The following is a 17,365-nucleotide window of genomic DNA, read 5'->3' on the forward strand; positions in this document are numbered from 1 at the left end:
ATATTCAATTCAGTAGTCAGCTCAAGTGGCGTCTATTTCTTTTTCGTCGTAACTGGCACACTGTTTACTTGTCTCTATCCTTTTAACCCTGTTTCTCCATATTATATTGTGTGTTGTCATGTTATACATTTCTCGGTGATGTGAGGTGCAGAAATATTGCAAGTGCAAACCTTCTAAGTATTTTCAACAAGTATGCGATAATGGGAACGTAGGTTGCATTCGGGAAACCTAATAACTGATCTGTATAAAATCAAATTCAAATTCAAAAATTATTTATTCATGTAGGACATTTTAGCCGCTTACGAACATTATAATTTTACCATTCCGTCCAGTTCAGTGTATAGATCTAATTGAGAAGAACTGGCAAGAAACTCATTTGATTTTTTTTTTTTAAAATAAACAGTTTCATTATTAATGTATATTTATATAGGTGTCTATGTCTAACATTAAATGAAAATCCAGTGCATGAACAACTATTGCCGCGCACGCTCGTCATTCAAATAATCGTTTAGTGAGTAATAGGCTTTGCTCAGTAAAAATATATAAAATATATAAGCAGCCTGTAGAAAAGTGTATTAGTCATATATAGAAAGAACAAAACAGTGATATTTCATTCATTTATTTTACGCTCATTATGTAACATATGCAATTGAAATACCTTCCATATATATAAAATACATTTATATTAAACAAGATTGCTAGTAGAAAAGTCCCAATATATGGAATAGGCTAATTGGTATAAATTATTGAATCCAGCAGATATGATATCAATGCAATATTATAATTACGCTGGACGTCACTTTTATTTCTGCAGTTTTGTCTGTGGATCGAAACCGAATTGCTTCTAGCAATGTCACAGAATCAAATGTATTTTATACAGAAAGAGTTTTAATTACTTCACGATATTATTATATACAATATTTAATGTCTGAATTCTTAACCCTTGCTGTACAAAAATTTCAAACAGCTCTCATTTAATGCTTATGTTCTATTTTGTAAAAAAATTTTATTCATGTTTCGTCCAAAATAAACAATTAAGAGAAAATGTTTAGATTTTACTTTTTACCTTTTTATTTTAAAATTACAATTTTTGTAATTTTAAAATAAATTTACAATTTTACAATCGGCGAGTATTATATAAGAGTAAAAGTTGCAATCAATCTTATGGGACCAGTATCATCTTTGAGATCTTGTACCATCACTAAAAACTACAAGAATTTAATATTTGTAACAATTTTTTTATTTTATAATAATTTACAATGCTATCAGAACATTAATACAGTGTAAGGTAAGTAAGCTAAGAAAAAGATGTATTTATTTATATAAGTAAATTCATCAATAATACTTTAATTATAATGTTCATAGTTTTATTAACTATGAACATTATATTTAACTAAGTAACTAGCGTCATCCGGTCATAACGACATGAGTGACATCGTATGGGTACTTTTGTCATTCCATCCCTGGAGGCAGTGGCTCTAGCGGGTTCATCGGTGGAGTATACTGGGCATCCTGTTGAAATAAAACAATTATTTCATTTATGATTTCTTCCTATATGGTGGTAGGCTTCACATATAAAATTACAACTTTTTATGAAAGGAGTACCAGCCACTTCTAGTCAAAACTGAAAAACTATAAAGGAAACAGCTTAGATTTTGACAAGATTTACTTTTTATTCTTTTAGAACAGAGAAGATTTCCATTGGAAGATGTTATGCCTGTCATGTAATGTCACTGCCAAATCTGTATCCTATAACTAAAACGCATAGCAAACTTGACGTAACAGATATGTGAGACTGAGTTCCCCACGTAGAAGACTTTTTAGTCTACCTTTGGTTAATATTTAGGTACCTGATGTAATAGAGCAGCGAGGTGTGGCGGTAAAGGTGGCGGCAGCTTAGCCACGTGAGCACGCAGCGGCTGTAGCGCTGTCGGGATTGAGGAGAGGGCTATTTGCAGCGCTCGTGGCGGTAGTACAGAGAGCAGGGTGCACGAGCCGGGCAACAGACGTGTACAGCACTTGATCCAGCCTTCCCAAGCCACTTTGTTCGTCCACACCTGTAACAGTCCCATAAAAAACATGTGAGATCTACCCATGGAATAAATTCGTAATATCATGACGAAACAAAAAGTACAAAATATATTGTATATATAATAATCTTTATTATGGTAGACAGACAGATAAATTATTTATTTATTAATTACAAACACATAGAGTACATGACATTAAGAAAAAATAAATTGTACAAATATTTATGGTAGATTTTTATCCCATGTTATGTTATATTATTTATTTAGTGGTCCAAAGGGGTGATTAAAATGATTTTTAATAAATATGCCAACTATTATTTAATTAATTAATAAAGTAACAGAGGTCATTACATGATGTTTGACAAATTGTTGTCATTTTATTTATCATCAATATATATAAAGTACAAACATGTTTTCATATTTGTAGTTTATAAAATATGTTTTATGTACGAAATTACTCTACAGCGACTTATATGACCCTCTAATAATTTTTTTATTGAATGATATTTCTATACATTTTTAGTGCATAATGAAGTTTTGTTATGCTATGTTTTATAAATTTTCTATAAAAGTAAAAAAAGGTTATGTATGGTATTGATTTTTAAAATATAATCAACAAGCTAATTAGCAGCTATTAAGTGTTACTGATAGTCGGGAAGTATGTTAATTAATTTGTATGTCTTTATAATGAATATTATCACTATTATCATATTGACCTCTTTCTCTATGAGGAGTTGGAGCACGTTGACCACAAGTGGTTCCAAGCCCGGGTACAGGGTGAGTCCCTGCAGTACGCTGCGCATCATCAACACCGGAATTTCAGGTTCTTCACTCAACCGTTGTAGTACAGCCGCTATTACCTTTTTGAAGAATAAATTCATTATCATTATTTATCTGTCCTTCTGTTTGTAATCTCGTGAAACGGCTGGACTGATTTTGACGGAGCTCTCAGATATTAGTAGCGTAATGTGGACTAATAACACCATTGCTAGCAATGTACCATATCAGGTTGATTGACCTCCACACGATCCCCCTTAGAAACCATCGTGAATAAATTCCTGATGAGTTTACCACGATGGAGCTAACTGACCTGAATTCACGATCATTATGTCATCCTCCACTGGTGTCCCGCCAGTGTAAAACGTTAACGCTGGCGGGTGCACCATTCCATTATCATCAATAAGAAAAAAATATATAATAATATCCCTAGACAATTCACACAATATTATAAGTACTTAGGCTATTTTTATTTTAGATATATTGTTCATTTTAATAAATAAAAAAATAAAATTCCATGCGCACGAAGTCGTGGTAAATGACTACTAAGAAATAAAATCATTAATATTTTTGTACAATATGTAGATATATTTATCACTTACGTCTTGTGTGTATATAAGTTTCTCAGCAAAGCACAGTGCGGTCGCCTTTATGATGTATTTCAGATCCGCTTTGTTGGGGTCTATTAAATGTAGTTCTATAAGTAACTCGGCGGGCGTGACTGCAAATAAACACATAGAAAATGTTATCGCCTGATCATATTAGATTAGAATAGGTTACATTGGAAATTAACTATATAATGAATCTGAATAACTGTCATTTGGGATAAGTCCGCCATTGTACAATTTATTTTTATGATCATTGCATTGTGTGTATTTAAATGTTTTTACTGAACAACAAACAAACAAATACAAAACAAACTATATCCGAAGATCATAGATAGAAATACATATGTTATAATTATTGCAATCAAAATATCTTGTACTTTAGAAATTATTTTACTATATTTATACTTTAGGGTGAACCAATTAATAATAGCATATACGCGTGAAAGTGATCGACTTTAAACTAAAATCATTTTCTTGACTAATGCAATTTATTCGTGCGTCACAGGCTACTTTTAATCTTGGCTATACAATAGTTTGTACCGTGCGAGGAATCGAACTCACGACCGTCAAAGGTAAGACAGTGTGCTAAACCTCTAGACCATCGAGGCCGTAATAGGTAGACAGTTTTTTTACGGTTAAATATTGGTATAAGAACAATAAAACTACTTACAAACCATGCACACTGAAAAATTAAACAGTAATATATTGACCATTTTTAAAGTGATAGCGAAGTTTTGACAAAGTTCTGAGCAAAGGTAATGTACCACAGACAAGGAACGATTTTTTAAGTGGTCACATTCGACATTCGACGTAACGAAATTGTGTAATTAAGTACACACTGAAACTGATCTTCATCCCTGTTTTATAGATGTGTAAAATATATTAAAGATACTTAATCCTTTATAGATTTAAACATTTGATTTATAAATGGTCTATCATAAAATTGAAGATACGTTTATCCAAATTAAATATGACAGTATTAAAAAAATAGATTATATAAGTATTTAACATTATTATATGTACTACGACATCCATTTTTATAGCATTTACTATAAAACAATATGACATTATATAGTAGTATATTTGTATATGTTTTTATTTTTTTATATATGTAACTAATTGTCTTATATCTTCAACAATAACAACAAAACATTAGAGATATAATTACTACACTTTAAATTTGAGACTATCATCTATCATCGCCTTACTTTGTTCCTAATTATTAGATATGCTTTATACTTGCACACAAATTGATTTATCATTAGTCTTTACCTGGTGAGTTCTCCTCATTAATATTTTGTAAGCCCAGCAACTTGTTAAAAACTTCTTTTACCACAACGGGATTCAACTTGATAAATTTAGGTAACGCAGCACAAATCTGAAATATGCAAATACTCTATATAATAGAAGCATAATAATCTTTATCATTATATAGTATAAGACAAAGACTCTCTCACTGTCTGTCCCTATGTATGCTTAAATTTTTAAAACTACGCAACAGATTTTGAAGCGGTTTTTAATAGATAAGAGTGATTGAAGAGGAAGGTTTATATATATAATACATGAAGATCCGTACGAAGCCGGGGCGAGTAATTAGTACAGTATAAAACAAAGTCGCCGCCGCTGTATGTTCACTTATGTATTTCAAAACACGCAACGGATTTTAATACAGTTTTCAGCAACAGATTGAATGATTCAAGAGGATGGTTTATATTATATGCTATACTATACTATAACATGCATGTTATAGTATAGAACAAGACTAAGACAAAGATTTCTAATGCATTCGTGCGAAGCCGGTATTGGGTCGCAAGTTAAATATAAATAAACAATCCTATAGTTCATTAAGAGTCATCAATCATCATAAACTTACAGTCACTTTTCATCGTTTAATCCCAAAGCAGTACTACTACTGTTGTATACAAGTAATATAAATAGGTACTTAAATACATTTTTATAAACATATACCTATACAAATATTATTAAAAGATAAAGTGTGTGAGTTTAGATGATAGGGGTAATCACTGGTTCCATTTTAAAAATTCTTTTAGTAGTCATTTATTGAGGGAAGCAATTACACAAGAATACAATATGTACATCAGTAGAAGATATATATATAGAAAACACCCAGCCAATATAATCAATTATACACATCAATACAAAATTGTGTCTAACGAGAATCGAACCCGCAATCATTGAAAATAAAGCGGTGTGCTAAACCAATAGACCACAGTGGCCCACAAAGTTACTAAGGCCAATTATAAGGAATGGCTCACTTCTTTCTTGGATAATCCCGTGAGTACAGGTATAAGAAACCGTACGTCTGATACCCGCGTTGCGTACAGCTCCCGCACACGTGACACCAGCTCCGCACTAGGTGGCGCTGCAAGCAACACATATTAATTACTAGTTGTCCCGGCAAACGTTGTTTTGCTATATAAATTTATTAATTTATAGCGTTATTTAATTTTTTATAGCGTTATTAATCTATAAAAAAATAATGGTTGATAGTAGAAGGGTGAAAATTTAAGGCCGTAAGAATTTTTAATGCCACATAATAAAATAAAAAAAATAAAAAAAAAATTTGGTGTGAGCCACCCTTAACACTTGGGGGTTTTAAAATTGGTTATAAACCTATTCTCAGACATACTGAATATACAAATAAAATTTCATCAAAATAGGTGAAGCCGTTTCGAAGGAGTATAAACACGCAACCTGTGACACGAGAATTTTATATATTAGAAAATTAGATTACTATCTAATGTATTCTGGGAGTTAAGATTTATATCTATATATGGGATAATTATTTATTTAAACTTTATTGAATTGTACAGTTGGGCATAATGCTCTTAGTATTATCTACCATCCAACTTTAAGGTATGCAGAGATACTCCAAGGCACATTTAACGTTTGTACAAACAAGGTGTCCATAGGCTACGGTAACCGTTTACAATGAGATGGTCTGTATTCTTGTTTGCCGTAGTAAAAAAACAAAAAGAACATGTTTTATAAATACTAAAATAATACTCATTAATTTTCATTCGTAGTGGACATATGCTCTAATAAAAACTAACCTTTCTCTGTGAATATATGTACGAGTCGAGTTAAGAGGGTCTCGGCGCCACGTGGGCACTCGTCAAGCAGGGCCCGGAATGCGGGCCGTAGGTGCGGCGAGGCCGGCTCGCCGCCAGCGGCGCCCATCGCGGCCCGCACCGGGCCTTCCATCGCGCGAAGAACCACGCGCTTCGCCTCCGACCCCGCGCATCCGTACACGCGACCCACTTCCACTATAAGCTCTGACAAAATAACAATTCATTAAATGTAGACATATCGACGATCTTACGAGCACATATTATACGAGTAGGTGCAAGACATCTTATAGACATATTTAAAAACTTTTTTGTAAATACCTATATATAAAGGATTGAAAAGCGAGGTCGTGTGCAAAAACATTTCGAAACAGAGGTTGTCAATAATAATGGCATAAAAACCGATTTTGAAACATTTTCCGTAAATAAATGATTCTATTTACCCACTGATCAAACAACAATCACAATTGCAACTTATAAATGTACAATGCTAAAAAGGTGCATCCATTCAAAGATGTATGACCTTAATCCATTTTTAGCTACACAAACATATCATATCATTTTGAATGAACAATGCATCGTCCTACTTTACAATCAGTAAAAATATATTATGCGAGTATATTTTAAAAGAGACACAATTCCTCTATGCTCCATACACAGACAAATTCATACTAAAATTATAAATGCAGAATTTATTGCCTCTTTACGTTTTTTTTTTTAATTTGATGAAAAGGTAAATTATATCATAAAAATGGAAACATCTTATCTTCAAAATATCAGACGAAGTCGCTTGTAACAGCTAAAACACAACGAATGACAATGGAATGAATATGGACGCTATATGAATTAAAATAAATCACTAACCTTCATTATAAGGAAACAGAGCCATAACCAAATTTAAACACATTTTGAACATCTCATCATTCCATGGCATCGACAAGCCGTGTCTGGCGGTGAGCAATTCAGGTGGTGGACTTCCTAGTGAGATGAATCCTAAATATAACAGTGCATGCTTCTCTATCACTTTCTTTACAGATTCTGTACTACGAGTGTAGATCTTGACCACTGATTTTAAAGCGCTCTCCCTAATTTCTTCATTTCTCGATACTAAAAATCATTAAATTATTTTATTATACTTAACTACTTAATTCTATCCACATGGAATTCGATTTTACAGATAAACTATGGATATAACGTTTTCATACGACGACCATTATTATTTATGTAGTGTAAGTTACTTGTGACGAAAACTGTGTAACTAACTTTCTGGAAGAACAAATTTAATGTCAAAGTTAAAAAGGCGTAAGAAGCGTACAAAAATACTAGAATCATATTTTTATTAGAGCACAATAGAAACGTGCCATCTGATTTTTAATGGTCATAACCTAGGCATGCAAAAATGTAACATGTTTAGGGAAATATCCACTAGAATGGAAGACAAGTTAGTATGAGAAGTAGTAGTATTAACTTATATTAGTACTTATAGTTATAGCATAAAAAATAATACTAACAGACATGGCATATGAGCGATGGCACATACTTATGAGCACGAGGTGGTCTCATTATACACAGTTCTTCCAATATTTCTAATGCTAGAAATGCAAACTTCTCTTCAGTCACTAAATGTTTTAAATAATCTACAGCTTCATCTGTAACTAATGGAGCTTCAGCATATATTTTTCTAAGTAATACATCTTTTGCATTTTCCACTACAAGATCTCCTCCCTCTGACATTTCTGTAATAAGTGTACACAGCAACTGATTGTAATTCTGATCAGGTTTCTCATGAACTTTGGGCTGCAGAGTCACTGGATGACGATTGAATCCCTGCATAAAAGCATATTCCTCATACAGCCATGATATAGCCAAATCTATTCTGTTCAATGGGTCTTCTAATATATAATTTTGAACTAGATTTCGAATTTCTGGTGTATAACTTGATGCAAAAATAGTTATAAACTTTGATCGAATTTGAGAGGCGCCACCGATAGCACTTTCCTTTTCCGCGTGTAAAATTCTTCCAACTGCTTGAATCATTAACTTCTCTTTTATTTCTTTGGGTATGGGACGAGTTATTTCTTGTAATTTCAACAGTTTGACTTTTTGTTTTAATTTAGGAACTGTAGGTGTAGGTGGGGGTACAATCTTTTCTTTTTCTTTAGCTCTTCTCTCCTCTTCTTTTAACTGTTCTTGACGTGTCTCTTCCATTAGTTTAGAAACCGCACTTTCAACTTTTCTTTCTATTTTTGTGGACTCTTGTAACTTAGCAACAGCATTTTTTAGAGTCACTTTCTCATCATCATCTCTAAGTAAAGGAATTTTAGCAGCAATATCTGACAGAGATGGTCGCTCATCCACCGGTGGAACAACTGGTTCATCTTTAATTAGGGACAACAACATTTTTGCTAAATTCCTCTTTTGTGCTTTGCTCCCCGAGTTAGGTATGGGTTTATAAGCATTAAGAAAATAATTGGGCATTTCATTGGGAAGTGTATTTAATAATGTATTCGTTACAAGGTTGACGACATTATCAACATTGTTCAAACCTTCAAAAAGTGTGTCTTCTGTAACTGAAGATTTCAGCATAGACTGATTGCTGTCTTCTTCAAAAAGATTAAAATCACTCCGACTGTTACTGTTACTGTCACTTTCTTGACTATTACTTTGAGGAGAGTCTATTCTAATTCTTTTTGAAGGAGTATCTCCATTCTTAATTTCACCCAACCGTTTATTCCTTTTTTCTTTAGGTACGGCCTTGTTTATTTCCTGAGTTGTCATGCCTATATCGATGAGCAGTTGAGTAAGTTGCGGCAACATTTCGTTAGATGATGGATGCTTTATTAGGTTTATCAACAACATCTTCAAATGTTTTCTTACTGAATTGACTTGGGATTGTGACAATGTCGGTGGTAACGTAGTATGTAGGTCGCCCAGTGCTTGTATGACTCGGGCCAAGTATTTGGGTCGTAATTTTGCAAGTAGGCATAGAGTTGTCATACAAGCCATCAAGTTCACACTAGAAATGTGTTGTGAATTATGAAATTTAACTAACAACTTGAATATGTGCCTGAAAATATTAAATGTAATGAATATTCACATTTTTAACATCTAAAGTTTTAATACAAGTACATGTATTACCTACAGTATCATATTATATTGTTTGGAACTTATATATTAGAAAAAAAAACGTAATTACATGGAATAGCAATAAAGATACTCACTCTGATTCCTCTTCAAGAGCTTGTCTGTTTATGAATGGCAGATGCTTTGGTAGGCTGTCTAAACTCAATTCATTGTCTGTACCTTCACTTGAGCTCTGAAGTAATACCACCTCCTCCAAAAACTTAATTGAATTTGTACGAATACCTTCATTGTCACTGTCTATCATGTTTAAAACCAACAGCTGTTGAAGGAAGAATTAGATTACTGGCTATATTTAAGTATTTGAAATTAAACTAAGTAAATTTAAGAATATTAATAATATGAACATGTTAAGTGTTCCATTCTTAATGATGTTGATAGTTAACTATACTTTTTGTAATTAGTGTTAAGGTATACTTTTTAGATTTAACAAAATTATGTTCTTATGATCATGACAAAGCAAAACACATTTACATAAAAATGACTGTAGTAAAATAAAATTTTCATAGGATATGTTGTTATATACTATATATATTCGCAAAAAATAAAAAAAGTGGTACAATAATTATTTTTGGTAAGATTTTATTCATATGCCACCTATTTTATTATTAATGAAATAATACATGGTGTAAAAAGTTATTTCATTTTTGAAGTCTACTAATGTACAAACATAAAGTTGAGGGCACAACTAGTAGTATTATGATTGAAAACTAACCTTCAACTGTGTAACATGTTCCCAAACAAACTGTAACTCAGTTGACTCAGCATCACTCATACAAATCCATGTTAATGTATTTCTATACACAATACTGGCAGCCTGTATGGCTCTCTTCTGTACGGCAATCACATTGTCTAAGAGGAGAAGCCGAAGCTGACTGACCACCTTGGGTAAGTGATCTGGATGTTTTTTACTAAAATCACAAATAATGGAGACAAATTTCTTAGCATTCATTATCATGTGGCACAGAGGGGAAACAGAGCAGTGATCCAGGTATAGGTTTAAGAAGCCCCTTAGTCGGCATATGTTAACATGAACCTTCACCATCCATGTTTCTGCCAAGTCAAGTCTGGTAGTAGCCTGCGAGTATTCAGATATGTATTGTAATATAGAACATACTGCAGTGCTAGACAGACCAAGATCTTTTAGAAGATGGTAGAGAGATTTCGCTGGTATACCTTTCAAAGTGGGAATTTCAACCACATATAAATTAAACAAACAAAGAAAACATGGCCATAATGAAATTAAGTTGTTTGTCAGCAAACCAACTTCTTGTTGATTAATGATTAACGTATATCACTATTTATAACCAATTAACAATAGTGTACTATAATTTACAATGTTTTAGTAGTATTCCTAATTATTTTGAATACTGAAAATACTACTTGACTGAATCCAATGCAATATAAGTAGGTTTATTTTTTATTTAACTGAAAATGCAACAATCAATGACCCACTTGATGGAATCGTTGGCACCAAGGACACATATGACACTTGCAATGTGCTACTCATGTGTACTATTCCAGAACACTAAGATATCATATCTCTTAAGAGATATCACTAAGATTCTTATCCTATAATTTCACTGCCTAATCTGTACTCTACAAACACTACTACAACTTACAAATAAACAAGTCAACTTTTTTACAGTCTTCCTAAAATACTACTTCTATATAACTCTTTTAAACTTCTTCATATTATATAGATTTATTATAATTATTTGAGATAAATTAAATCATATTTGCAAATGCAATACTAGTGAGCTTCAGTCATAATCATTAAAGCAAAAATACAGATCAAGCAAAGTCTATGAAGTTTTTAATTTCTAAGTAATTGCTAAAATGCACAAAAAAATTATAATGAAGATTATTAAAACTGGGAACTAATTCCAAGATTGCAGATAATGTATCATTTTAACTTGACCACCACACGGTCTACCTAAAAATTGCCATTAATTTACAGTAGGCTAAGTGATCTGATATCATCTTATCTTATATCTTCTAGTGTTATTTCTGTCTATGCTAATTGTATATGCTGGCTGGTTTCATATACCATTAGTATAAGGAGGAAGCTTCATTTCATTATAATCCATAAAATTACAAAGGTTATTTTTATATGATTATTTTATTTAATTAAATAACCTATAAATTGCATAGATCTTCAAAATTATCTCACCTCAACTCTTCAATGAAACCCACAACAATTTTTTTAACGTCGGTAGATTTATCACTAACACAACTTAATATATTGTCCATATATACAGGGATCATCTGAGGCGTTTGATGTAAAAGGATTTCTATGGATTTTCTTAGTAAATCTGCCTTCTTGTTGCCCTCCGCCATTCCTGCTTCGTTGAGCCATTGTATCAACTGTTAATAAAAACAACTTTATAATAAAAGTCAATATCCAACTAAAAACATTACAATACATTTATTGTAGTAAATTTAAAATATATCAGCGCGATCACAATGTGTAACAAACCTGATTCTGTGCGAGAGTGGTACTTTGATGGTATTTATTAGACATAATGGCAGTATTATATCCAGTTAAATTTCAAACACGTGAAATATCATTCATTTTATATTAGAATCTGTAATATTTTTATCACAATTATTTGCATCTACAAAGAAACATTTACGAATTTAAATACAGCATACGATACAATGAAATGACATGGAATCAAATTCAAATTTAAAAAGTCTCTGTACTCTGTGCTGTCACAAAATGACAAACGAAATCAGATTAATGACTCACTACCAGAACAAGATGTTGTGAAAATTAATTTAGACCTTATTTCGAAGCAATAAAGTTTATTTTTATGAAATGTATGAATGTACATATCGACTTCAAATGTAAAACTTTATATTAAAGCACTCTGTCCCTTTCGCATTATTTTAGTAAAATGAACAAATTTTTAGCAATTTACAAAATTTGTTACTAAAAAAATAAAAAATCTTTATTTAGAAGTATATTGATAAAGAAATGCGTATTTATAAATTGCCAGTATACCTTCCTTAAGTTTAACTCCATGGAGTAGAATATATAATATTCAATATTACATATTCAATTACGCACTACTTTCTTTAAAAATGATTTATAGGTTTCAGACTTTTGAGTTATGAACATAAAGTATTAACATCTGTATAAAGTTTCTAGTATTATTATAACCTAAATAAAATCAATAGCTATATATATATATATATATATATATATATATATATATAAAAAAAATATATTGATTTTGTTTAATTTCACTTTAAATTAGCAGTAGAGATAGTAGTGACTTCGTGACTTACTCGTCGTAACCTTTGGTCGTGAGTTCGAATCTCGCCTCAATCAAAGGTTTATGTATCAATTTACATTTCTGAATGACTCTCAGGTGATACTAACACCGATAACAAATTAAATGTCAAACTAACGCGAAAGGTTCGCTCCCAAGCGCGGGATCAAACATATGCAGGGGAATGTGGGAATTTCTTGTTGCATTATTTAACGCGTGACTATAGTCTGTTTTTTAATCACGGAGACAAAATTAACAAGTATGTTACCAGTTGTAGAGGGATAGTGTTGTATCTAAACGCAGGACCACAGGTATTCCCAAGCAATATGTAATTTACCAATATCTTTCATATTAAAACTTTTCATGAGTTTACTTTTAATTTCTTCCATAATATTTTAAATTTTATGTAAAATCACAATATTATCTAAATAATATGCAAATGTATGTATCTTTATTTATTAGAACTTTATGTGAGTAATATTTGTAGTATTTCTCTACTTAGGAATATGCAAATTAAAAGTTGTTGGCCTCATTTGAAATGAAGCTTGCAAACTTTGCATTTACCGAAATGGGATCAAGACTAAGGGGGTCATACAATAAAAATAGAACTTAAATTAATTATAAATAATATAAGGTACGTTTATTATAATAATATGTTTATTATGTTATGCCATCAATGGTCGTGATAAATGAGGATTATAAATGCTAGCCATTTTGTATGAGGCCTCCATATTTCTTTCTTCCATATCCAAGTACGTGCTTCGGACTACAATTAAGCTGACGAAATGTATAACTGAAATACAAAATATTAAATTTTAGTACCTAATGGTGCAACTGTATGTTTTATCTAGGTATATTTTTATTCGAGTTACTTAAATAATTTAGAAAGATCATAGAAAATCATAATAAAATAAAATAAAATGACAAAAGTAAAAAAACTAATTAGGCGTGGGGCACCCTTAACATTGAGGGGTATAAAAATAGATATTGGCCGATTCTCAGACAAATCTCACACAAATTTTCATAAAAATCGGTAAAACGGTCAAGAGTGCTAGTTAGATAATGCGGAAGTGTGTCTGTCTGTTACTTTTTTTTACCAAATGCCACAGATGATTTTAATGACATTCGACATGAAGATTATTGAAAATATAATTTGTATTACGAGGACCAAAACGAAAAGGGTTAAAATTAAAAGTAGGTATTATAAATAAATTAAATACTTACAACACCATTTGAATAAAGGTAACGTGCCAAGAATGCCAACAAACATACAGGATAATATTACCAATACCAAACCAATAAATAGCCAAAGCATTCCAGATCTGAAGTAATGTCTCAAATAATGTGGCTTTGTCTGTAAAAAACATATTTTTATTAATTTCAAATGCACTGATTCCCTGCTTACCAGTTTATATTTACTTATAAATATTTGTTTACATTTTGTCTTTCAACCTGCTTATTTTTTTTAATAAGTAGCGCCTTAGTTCTTATTTACTTGAACGCCTCGCCATATCTTTTTCCTCATTCATTATCAATAATAAATACGCCTACTTATCTACGGCAAAATATATAAATTGGTCGACGAGTCACACATGTTTTTAATGTAAATGGTATGCCAAACAAGCTAACGGCCCATTTCATGGTAACTGGCAACCTATAAATGAGTGCTTAATGAATAGTACTACGGACATAATGTTATCAGATGACGACCGCGATACCATTCATGCGTTACCATTCTGGACTAAGATGTCATTTCTCTTATCCCGTAATTTGACTACTTTATGTCAACCTGCAATTGTAACACATTTTACAACGCAAGCTGCTTGGGGCTGTAATAAACGAGACTGAGGAGGTGAGGTAGCTGCAGACGCAGACGACTCCAAAACTTTAAACCAACGGTTCACTGTCACTTCTCAATCACATATTTATTTTTCATAAATAAATGACTGCCTCCGTTGACAACATTGGTAAGGAATAACACTAAACATTGGAGTAAACACAACAGTGTTTACTCCAATGTTTAGTGTTATTCCTTACCAATGCATAGAAAGTCATCGAAATTCCTCCCGTTTGGTGAATATATCGGTATTATGTAGGTAGGTATAATATATACATAAAAATACACTTGAATTTAGAACCTCTTCCTGTAGTCGATTCAAAATAATACTTATTATAATTCAAAATAACTTAAAGTTGACTTACCGAATGTACTCCAATAACCAATATTGAGCTAATAATAAGCAGATATAAAAATACTATGAGATAATAGGCATGTACTATGTAAAGTCCTAAAGCGGACTTCTTCACTGCACCCGGGGGCTGATTGGGATGTACTCCATTATCATTAACCACGTATACAATTACTTTGTACAGAGAGATCGAGGTTCCAGTCAGGCCTAGAGAGCAATTAACTGAAATTACACAAAAATATGATTATTTTATAATGGTCGGTTGAGTGAGTAAGGCGTGAGTTCAAATATGGGCTAAACGTTTATATTTCTGAATGACTCTTCGGTGAAGGAATCGAATGAATCCAAAACTGAATCCGTGAAATATAAAAATAGATGAATCCACTCCAATATACCCACCGATATCTGGGCATGTCAAGTGTTGCGTTCACCATTACGTCTACAGTTGATTTTTCTGTGACTACCCCATCTGATATAATAGTCATATACTGACTGACTGATATAATAGTCATATATTATGTTTATTTATTTTATTATATCTGTGAATTCGATGATTGCAAATCACAGTACTTGTTTATGTTTGCAAGAAATGGTTGTTGGTTATGTACTATATGAATGTGGAATGGTGCACCACAAAAGATGATAAGATAATAATTAAATCAAAACAGTTAGTCAGGAATGAACCAAGTTAGTTTGCACGGAGATGGACCTGATAGGGCAATACTAGCAATGAGGTTACTAGTCTTGGTTTTGTTCTGATAGGGAACCATTTTATAAAACGTATTGCAAACGGACATAATATATTTGTACTTTCAGAAGAGTCTATATAAATACCATAGGATAATGAATGTAATTCTATGACGAACTTAAATCTTTCTCTACGTCAATAAACGATGCTGTTCAATACGTATTAATTTATCACGAAAATTCTATTTTACGCCCATCACAGGGGTTATTCATTGACTACATAAGTATACATCACAATACATCGATATATCTAGGTAGTTAATTATTATTTAGAATAGTTGTAATATTAAGGAAATGAGTCACTTATTCACATAAATATGACACACCTCCCAATTTTATATATATGTAAGAAAAACCTTGAAGGCTGGTATGTTAACTTATCTAGGTCTTCTTGTAAATATGAGTACAAGAAGAACTAGATAAGTTAACATACATATAAATAAACTATGTGATTATCTCTGTTAAAATTTTGAGGTAAATACAGTAGAAAAATATAACCTATTAATAGAATTATCAAATCTTTCTTAGCTTGAATTACGTTTAATGAAGAATTGCTTAAAAATAATTTGTAGGATGTAGTCATAACAAAGTTTTTATGACTACGAAGCAGTCTTTACAATAAGTAGGTATCTACAGATAAAATGATATTTTATAAAATTATTGCTATAGTATAACTTAAAAATAGTTTTGTACTTACAATAGAGAAATAACCAATAATTAAACATCCTGTTCGTAATGATAAACAACAGCAGCATCTTGTAAACCTGGGGAGTTCGAACGCCATTTTCGTATAAGAGATATTGCTCACTTAAGTAACAATAAAAAAATACTTAGAGTTTATAATTTAACTGTATTCTCTGGGTAGTAAATTCTAATTTATTAAATGAATCAAATTGTACTGGAAACACCTATCAATACTCCGATACTAATAATTATTGGGCATGAAACGATTTTGGTTACTATCAATAAGATTAGGTCTCTACCTTTTATCAGATAAATGTACCTGTAGATAAAGGGAGGCCAATTACAGTACAGTACAGTCGGATTCATAGCGATATCTGTTATGCGACATAGTGGTCAATAATATGTTAGTAGCAACGTTTAAATTTTATCTTAACTAACCTTTGATGTTATCAAAATATTCTGAACTGTTTATTTATTCTTATTATATTTTGTTTCGTGCGGGATGCGCCACCTGGTATCAGGTGGGTATCAGGTGGTGCTTCCCGCGTGAATAAAAAACTGTTTCTCGCTGATTAGGCATTATAGGAGAAAGTACATATATTTTAAATTGGTCAAGTACTTTTTATATGTAATCTTACTTCCTTCTAAAATGAATATAGGTATTGACAGATACAGATAATCAATCACAATAGTTACTTCTTTACATAAAAGACAGCGTTGAAAATTTTTAATTTATTTTTATAACTGTTCAGATTTAAGTATAGACCAGGTACACATTATTCAATTTTCTTTTTATCATTTGTAGTCTACTATTCCTAACGC

At 31.7% G+C, this 17,365-nt stretch overlaps 2 protein-coding genes across 2 annotated transcripts; both read right to left on the reverse strand.

Annotated features, from left to right (window-relative positions):
* Positions 1–1,306: 1,306 nt before the first annotated feature.
* LOC131840957 (symplekin-like) lies at positions 1,307–12,310 on the reverse strand. Its single transcript, XM_059189180.1, has 13 exons — positions 12,125–12,310; positions 11,819–12,012; positions 10,361–10,556; positions 9,726–9,907; positions 8,016–9,571; positions 7,369–7,611; positions 6,490–6,711; positions 5,692–5,798; positions 4,688–4,793; positions 3,410–3,528; positions 2,747–2,890; positions 1,851–2,057; positions 1,307–1,512 (listed from the first exon to the last, which is right to left on the reverse strand). Exons 1-13 carry the CDS (start codon positions 12,167–12,169, stop codon positions 1,453–1,455), a joined length of 3,381 nt encoding a protein of 1,126 aa, XP_059045163.1. The 5' UTR covers positions 12,170–12,310; the 3' UTR covers positions 1,307–1,452.
* Positions 12,311–13,588: 1,278 nt separating this feature from the next.
* On the reverse strand, positions 13,589–16,718 carry LOC131841171 (uncharacterized). The gene is made up of 4 exons (XM_059189434.1): positions 16,535–16,718; positions 15,126–15,334; positions 14,148–14,277; positions 13,589–13,716 (listed from the first exon to the last, which is right to left on the reverse strand). Exons 1-4 carry the CDS (start codon positions 16,641–16,643, stop codon positions 13,589–13,591), a joined length of 576 nt encoding a protein of 191 aa, XP_059045417.1. The 5' UTR covers positions 16,644–16,718.
* Between the last annotated feature and the right edge of the window lie 647 nt (positions 16,719–17,365).

Source organism: Achroia grisella, unplaced genomic scaffold (genome assembly GCF_030625045.1).
Source record: "Achroia grisella isolate CSIRO2021 unplaced genomic scaffold, CSIRO_AGI_Agris_v1 utg1063, whole genome shotgun sequence".
Taxonomy (NCBI): Eukaryota; Metazoa; Arthropoda; class Insecta; order Lepidoptera; family Pyralidae; genus Achroia; species Achroia grisella.